Source organism: Citrus sinensis, chromosome 4 (genome assembly GCF_022201045.2).
Source record: "Citrus sinensis cultivar Valencia sweet orange chromosome 4, DVS_A1.0, whole genome shotgun sequence".
Lineage (NCBI taxonomy): Eukaryota > Viridiplantae > Streptophyta > Magnoliopsida > Sapindales > Rutaceae > Citrus > Citrus sinensis.
In genome coordinates, this window is record NC_068559.1 from 15,228,750 (window position 1) to 15,237,444 (window position 8,695).

Consider the following 8,695-nt stretch of genomic DNA (forward strand, 5'->3'; position numbering starts at 1 on the left):
CTTTTATAATTATTTTTTGAAAATAGGGTGGATTTACAAAAAATGTGGGGTGGAAATATCATCACTCTAGCTTTTACAACTCTTGTGTTGAATCTAATGAATAGATTACAAAAAGACAAGAAAATAAGGTATCAAATTACGGTTGCATAATAGCTGGACCCAATTTTAAGTACAACACTTAAATTTGTTATGGAAGAACCTAAGACTTTAATCAGGGGCGGCTCAATTATACTTTAAGTCTTAGGTAAATTGTCTGATTAGGCATTCTAAAAAATTTGAGGTGAAATGTATATTTTAATTTTATTTTTTAAAATCAATTTCTCTAGCTTTTGAGATGTAAAATTATTAATCAAAGTTTTTATATTCTAATTTTATTAATATATCTCCCTCAATAGACAATATAATTAACCTATTTAATTTTTTCTATGACATAATTAATCTTAAATAAATTTTTATCAATAGCTCTTTTTTTAGATTAAAGTTAACTTTTCTATTTTTCACTTTTTTTTATCCTAATGCATTTTTTTAGTAGACATTTTTTTTCTAGTGAAATAAGATTAATTAAACAAATAATTATACTTAGATAATTACAAGAAAACAACCTATGGACACAATAATATTTTTAAAAAGAAACAAAAATAACTGAATAACATAATGAAACTTTAACTTTTGATGGTTTGAGGCTTTGAGTAGCGAAAAGTAAAACAATTAATTTTTTTTCCCTTAAGTGAAAATAAGGTAGAAACAGTAGTTTTTCCACAAAAACAATGTGTTTTGTTTTATTGAAAAATGATATTAATAGATAATAATTTAAAAAAATATGTGGTTTCTATAGAGTTTTAGATGAAATATATAGAGGAAATAAATGAGATTAAAATTATTAATTATAATGTTAAAAGAGAACTTTGTAAGGATTTAGTAATTTGTTTGTGGAAAATATAATTATAAAATAATAATAAATTAATAATTAATAAATATAATTTAGACCAATATTTTTATAAAAGCAGTACCAACATATATAAAAAAGGTGAACTATCAATACTATCGATTATTTACAATTAAAAGAAACAAAATTCAACATAACTATGATCTAACAAAGTCCAATCGGGAAAAAAAAACTCAACATAGTGCTAACAAATAAAACACAATATTATCACCAGATCATAATAGAAAAACTCAAAAGTAAATATCTGGGAATTTAATGAACCAATAAGTAAAATAAAATAAAATAAGTGAAGCAATATTACTTGTAGATATTACATACGACAGAGAAAAGCATCCAAGTGCCCTAAAGAACTAACTCTCAAAGAGCACAAAGTTTGGATTACAATACACCATAAGTGAAGCTATATTACGACATCCGTAATAATCTAATACCCTCCTTGAGGATTTGATGGTCCTTAACATATATGCCACTGAAGTACTATTAATAGTCAAAGAGTACATCTATCCATTCAATGAAGGATTCGGTTCCAGTGTTCGCGTCACTGCCACCCTCCATGTAAACTCCTTCATCTGACTTTGATGTGAAGAAGTCAGGAGTGGTCTCTACAGTTTCCTCAGGAGAGTATTCAGTCTGAAAATCCCTCCGTGAATTGAACTGGCCAACGACCTGCTCACCGTCCAATTGAGAATTCAATAAACCGCTACCATAACTAGAACCATTATAATCTGATGATTCCTGTTCTGGATAATCTGATGACTGCAGAGCCCAGACAGAGGCGTCATTCCGTGCATCATAGCCATCACCCCGTCGATTGAGTTCTGCAAGCCGTCGAGTTTCTGCCTCAACAGAATCTTCGACGATTTTTTCTGCAACATGATTTCTGTAATAAGAAATCGAATGGTCCCTTACCTGAAGTTCAGGGACCAAAACAATATTTCCTGCAATAGAAACCAAATCTACTTTCTCTGCAACATGATTTCTATTAGTATCTTCTGCAACATGACTTTTTTTAAAAGTTAAATTTTGACAAGATTGATCACCATCGCTGGTGGAAACACCAAGCTTCTTCTCCCGCTTTCTCTTAGTGGAAACAACACCAAGCGTCTTCTTCTCCCGTTTTCTCTTAGTGGAAACAACACCAAGCGTCTTCTTCTCCCGTTTTCTTTCAAGGCGACACACAACAAAATCCTTCTGCAATAACAGGAACAGAGTATTTTACAATTATTTTTCAAGAAAATAAACAGACAATTTCACAACACATATGCAGTTCTAAAACAGAGGCTAATACCTCAAAGTCAGGGCTATTTTCAACAGCTATCTCGTGTATAACCCACTCAGTCTTATCTTTCTCGGCAGCAGCATCATCGCGGGAAAAAGACAAAATCTTCTTCGTACCAATCACCTCAGTTTTGTATTTGCGCTTGATGTTAGAACCTCTGCCAGTCTTTTTCCAATAGCCTTCCTTTGTTCTTCTACGTACCCGTTTACTCTCGGCATTTTTGTAACAAGGTTCACAGAAAAAGTACCACACTTCTTCCTCAGACTGAATCTCAGAATGGCCTGCATCGCAACAAAAGATTCCATTAACTTCTGAATTCTAGTTACTGAACTAATTAGTCTTAGACAGACATCGTGTAGAGTACTTGGTTGGCACGATTACTTACAGGGTAGCTCCCAGGGCTCAAAGCTGTAGAGATCGATTTCCTTGATCGTACGGACGGAGAAACCTGCAGGGTCACGTCTCTTCATCGTCAGTAGAAGAATAATTTGTTCATCAGTTGGATAGAATCTGAACCCCACGAGACTGTCCATTGGTTTCTGATTCAACACCCAGCAGGAGAAACGTAGAACAAGAATGAGAGAGTAAGAGCTTCTTCTTTCCAATTTGGTCAGCAAAATCTTAAAAGAGCCAGTGGGCAATACGGCGAGAGCCCTGGGATGTGGTTATATAGGCAGCAGAAAAGCTTGACTTAATTTCTACGCGATGTGCCACACTGCCAGTGGAAGTAAGGTTCCTGGAAACAATGGGTGTGATATTTGTGAAATGTAGAATTGTATTTTTTCAAAAAGAAATTAATAATTTTTTAAAGAAATGAAGTTGGCCGAAAGTATAACAATAAGTGACATCATCGGGTTTAAATATAATATGTCATATCAGATTTAAATACGACGCTTAAATTCTGGAAGAATCTAAGACTGCAGTGACCAATATTTGAATGACAGCAGTAACAACATATATAAAATCAGTAATGATATATTTATAATTTTTTATATAAATTTATATTATATAAATTAATATGACATAATAAAATTAATAAAATTAAATATTTTTTAATCCACATAATTTATTTTTATTATTTTATATTTTTATTCAACTAATAAATTGATGGCATATCAATTTATACAAAAATTTATAACTGTATCATCATTCATGTAAAAAAAAATGAACTATCAATACTATCAACTCTTTACAATTAAAAGAAAAAAAATATTCTACATACTAAATCTAACAAGGTCCGATTGAAAAAATAAATACAACATAGTAATAATAAATGAAACACAACATAATCACCCAATCGTAATAAAAAAGCTCAAATTAAATATTTGTGAGTTTAATGAACTAATAAAATACTAAAAAAATCAAATGAAATAAAATTAAAAAATAAAAATGTCTACACAGAGCCCCATCTTAAGTCATCGGAAACTTGATATACCACTATTAAAATCCATCTACGACTTCAAAGTTCAAAACAAGCATAACCTAGAGCAATATCAACGAAGGACATGAAAATAAAATCTCCGAGAGCAGTAGAAAAATCACAAATAAGGAAAGAACAGTAACAAAACATGTCACCTTCAGCAGAAAATTCTAGAACAAAATAACAAAATAAAAGATAAAACTAAAAAAGCAACTAAATTAGAAAACAAAAGAAAAAAAAAGGATCAGGTAGAATCTTATTATTTTTTCCAAAAACAAGAGTAAGGTTTATCCGGTTTTCGTGGTACCCAAGTAGCCTAAGACCCCACAAGGCCACCGACACTTTCCTTTTTGACTCCTCTGCTTTCGCAGTTACGCGTCACCCTCCCTGCCTCCTCACAAATCACAATCCAGCTACAGAAAATCTAGAATTTTCTGCTACTTTGATTTAATGTACTGATACTCTACTAATAATTTTTGACTAAGAAAGAATTATCACGAGGGAGACTGGCTACGACAGTTGTATTCAAGTTGTATTAGTTTTGTATCATGTTAAATTTCGACACATCCAAATGTAAGTTATTTAATAATATTGTGAAAATATTAAAATTATAACTCGACACAGAAAATAAATAAAGTATTCAATCACTTATAAATATATATTTAATAAGATTTACATTAAATATATATAATTTAATATAATATAAAATAAAATATACATTTTTATTAATATTTTAAATATTTATACTACTAAAGTTCTAAATCTGTATAGAATTTTATAAATGAAATATTATGTATATTTTCATTCTTTAAAAAAAAAGGAATTATGTTCAATATTTAAGTTTTGGTGACGAGAATTTACAAGTTGTTTTATAATAAAAAAATATAAAAGTGTCATTTATCGAGTAAATAGGTCAAGATGTTTAATCCTAACTCGACAAAAAAAAAATCGTATTGACCCAGACTCGTACCATTTAATAATCGTGTCAAATTTGACGGTTCATATCTATTTATTTATATCGTGCTCGTGTAAGATAATCAGGTGGTTTTAAATTTTGCCAACTTTAGCTATAACCTAGGGAGCATATGCAATAATTATTCTTCTATTTGACTATTTCAGACAATTTTTGTAAAAAATATTACTTTATTAATTATGTTTACCAACTTTTATGTCTTATCTTATGACTTTTTGACACATTGTATTATATTGTATTAAAGGCATGTTTGAAAGACAATAATATATAGCATTAGGAAACAATTCCTCATTAAACTAATACTATACTTTTTTTAGAATGAAATTGTAATGCATTAAGGGAGTGTGCTAATGCAGCAACTGCCACATTATTTTTTTAATAATAATAAATAAATATAACTTTTAATTTAATATAAAATAATATTAATTTTTGTTTTCTTTTATTTTTACATTATAATTATTAATATAAATTAATAAATTTATTATTTAAAAATTTAGTATAACTAATAATAAATATTTAACTATAAATAATATTAATTTAAAATTAATAGTAATATAAATAATAATATAAAATATTATTACATATATTATAGATTTCTTATTCGGATTATTTAGCATCGTTCATTTTATTAGTGAATATGTTATAACTATTGTATCACTTTCTTATTTTATGATTATCTTGTGATATGTATAAACTCTTATTCTATCATTCTAAAATGATTCTGAACTGATTTTGTAGGTTTTAACTATTTATTTATGTTATAATATTATTTAGAGATTATTTGATTAAATTATTTATTTCAATATTTATTTCATAGGTTAAATATTTAGAAAATATTAAAAAATAAATATTATTTTGTTGAAAATGTAAGGCCATAAACTTTGATGTTTTTAAAAAAAAAATAGTTTCTGAAAAATTATTATTTTTTCCGAAAAACAAGAGCAAAGTTTACAAAATAAAAGATAAAACTAAAAAAAGCAACTAAATTAGAAAACAAAACGAAAACAAGAGGATCAGGTAGAATCTTATTAATATTTTTTTTGGAAAAGGAATCTTATTATTTTTTCCCAAAACAAGGGTAAAGTTTATCCGGCTTTCCTGGTACCCAAGTAGCTTACGACCCCACAAGGCCACCACCACTTTCCTTTTTGATGCCTCTGCTTTTACAGTTACGAGTCACCCTCCCGGCTTCCTCACAAATGACAATCCAGCTACAGAAAATCTAGAATTTTCTGCTACTTTGATTTTATGTACTCTGCTTATAGGCGATCCCTATCTTACAATTAATGTAAGATACACCATTGCATGAATTAGATGTGGTAAAAATATCCACCCGGTCCGGACCCAAACCGTACCCGAACATTGCGGGTCGGGTATTACTCGGCCCGGGTATGAAGCCGAGTCGGTCTTGGGCATCACTTGATAAATCCGGAACCCGAATTTTATTAAAAAAAATTATAAAATATATATTATTTTAAATATTTTATATTTATTTGACTTATTTATTATACATATATAAAGTTTTAAACACTTAAAATTTATATTTTCATGTCAAATTTTATTGAAATAAATTTAAAACTTATAAAATTACCAAAAAATAAAAAATATATACACATAAAATATTAAAAAATATAAAATCCGGGTACCCGGATTAAAACCCGGTCCGGACCCGGACCCGGACCAGTTGCATCCGGGCAGGGTCCGGTCATGGCAATACCCGGACCCGGCCCGAGGTTTTGCCATCTCTAGCATGAACAGTATAAAAACCACACACATATATTATTCGTGAAAGGGATGTATCTTATATTAGTTGTAAGATTAGGGGATCCCTGCTTATAATTTATAATTAAGAAAGAATTTTCATGAGCGAGCATGGCTGCGATTAGAGTTTGATAAAAGGGATATTCAAGTTGTATTTGTATTATGTCAGTTTGTTACTGTATTAAATTTAGTGTCGTATCATTTTCATATTATATTAAATTTAGGTCTATGAGCTATTTAATAATAGTATAAAAATATAAAAACTTTAACCCGACACAAAAAATAAATGAATTATTCAATAACCTGTAAAAATATATTTAATAAGATTTACATAAAATATTTACAATTATATATATATATATTATCAATATTATAAATATACATATCTACCAAAATATTGCACATTTATACATTGAAGATGCATTGATAATATAAAATATATATTTTCATTAATATTTTACATATTTATATTACTGAAATTCTAAATCTCTATAGAATTTTATAAATGAAACAATATATATATATATATATATATATATATATGTTCATCCTTTCAAAAAAGAAGAAGAAGAAAAGATAATTATGTTCAATATTTGAGTTTTGAATTGATTACGAGAATTTACAAATTGTCTGTCAAGATTCTTAATCCTAACCTAATATAGAACGGACTCTGACCATTTAATAATCGTGTTCAATTAAATTACTTATTCGGATTCGTTTATAACCAATTTATTAAACAAATTATTAAACAAATCGTAAAAGAATAAACGACTTCATATTTAATAATCGTGTCCAATTATTCATTTAATTAAATTACTTATTTATTCTTAAATATTTATAAAAAAATTTAAAAAATTTGAAGGCTAATCTAGTAACTATAAATAATAATAAGACTATATAAATGAGATGAAAAATTTTATGGTTTGGATTATTTATTTAATTTGTGTAAACGAATTCATATTCAATTCAATTTATTATGGATTTGTTTATTATTAGGATAAACGAATAATAAACTAATTTGGATTCGATTCGATTAATCTATTAATTCTATTAAACGAATTAAACGAATCGAACCGAATATTCATTTAATAAACGAATCAAATCTGAATCCATAGAAGTTTGATCCAATTCGTTTAGAATTCTATTCGAATTCGATTCAATTATTCAGTTGCCCACCTCTATTTTATTCTATCATCTTAAAATGACTTTTGAACTGATCTTATAGGTAGGGGTGGGCATTTTTCGATTCGGTTCAATTCGGGTTCAGAACCGAACTGAACTGAAATTGATTGGCTCTAAGAAACTCAGCCTGTATACAAACCGAATTTTAGAACCAAACCGAATCAAACCGAAAATATTTTGGTTCGGTTCGGTTCAGTTCGGTTTGGTTTGATTCGTACATTTTCCTGTATTTTGCAATTTTAACCTAATCTTACTGCATTTTACAGTTTTCACCAAATTTTTCTGAATTTTACAATTTACACATGCACGAACTACCAACTATTGAACTCCACTCTACACACATAGTAACACTAGATATAAATAAACAAATACAAAGTATTCAAGTCAAAAGCAAAATAATAAAATTCCCAATACAAAATAGTCACAATTTATAAATACACGTAAATTTAAAATCTATTACAAATTATAAGTCCATAACAACAAAGAAAAAACACAAGAAGTCCGCAATACTACGTCGACATTTGATAAAACTCCAGCATAACACAAGCCACAACTACATCTGCCATCCATATCACCTACATCAAAATTCAAAGTGAGACAAAGCACTCAATAATTAAACCAAATAAAATAAATTGATATTTAATAATTAACAAATAAATATATCAATTTAATTACCTTAAAATGGTTTATATTCAACTGTAGTTTTCATGTTGACCTACAAAGTTGGTCAGCCGTTGTTGATTTGCAAGTTTTTTATAAAAAAAAGGACAAATTGAACAAGGTTAATATTACTTAAAAAAATAAACTTAAATTAAAATTTAAAAAAATTGTATAAGGTTGATAATACTTAAAAAGTAAATTTAAATTAAAGTTTTACAAAATATACCTTCCGTAAGTTGATCCATAAACTCATTGTCTTCAATTAATTTATTTAGATTTGTTGTTGTATCCACAAAAAGAGAAGTCCGCAACCAATTCTTTAACAATACCAACACTTCAACCATGTCCGGAGTCAAAGAGCTTGTATACTAATCTAGTATACAACCTACAGTATTAAAGGCAGACTCAGAGGCAACAGTAGACACCTGAATAGTGCTATATTTGACGAGATTGCATAATTGGCACTATTCACCC

The 8,695-nt window shown here is 28.3% G+C and overlaps 1 protein-coding gene and 1 non-coding gene across 2 annotated transcripts; one reads left to right on the forward strand and one right to left on the reverse strand.

Annotated features, from left to right (window-relative positions):
* Positions 1–1,197: 1,197 nt before the first annotated feature.
* LOC102621589 (NAC domain-containing protein 71-like) lies at positions 1,198–2,941 on the reverse strand. Its single transcript, XM_006485317.4, has 3 exons — positions 2,611–2,941; positions 2,235–2,506; positions 1,198–2,137 (listed from the first exon to the last, which is right to left on the reverse strand). The coding sequence occupies exons 1-3, from the start codon at positions 2,756–2,758 to the stop codon at positions 1,427–1,429; spliced, it is 1,131 nt and encodes a 376-aa protein (XP_006485380.2). The 5' UTR covers positions 2,759–2,941; the 3' UTR covers positions 1,198–1,426.
* Positions 1,688–1,788, forward strand: MIR3953 (microRNA MIR3953). Its single transcript, NR_129340.1, has one exon. It is a non-coding gene; the product is annotated as a microRNA MIR3953 (primary transcript).
* Positions 2,942–8,695: the final 5,754 nt, after the last annotated feature.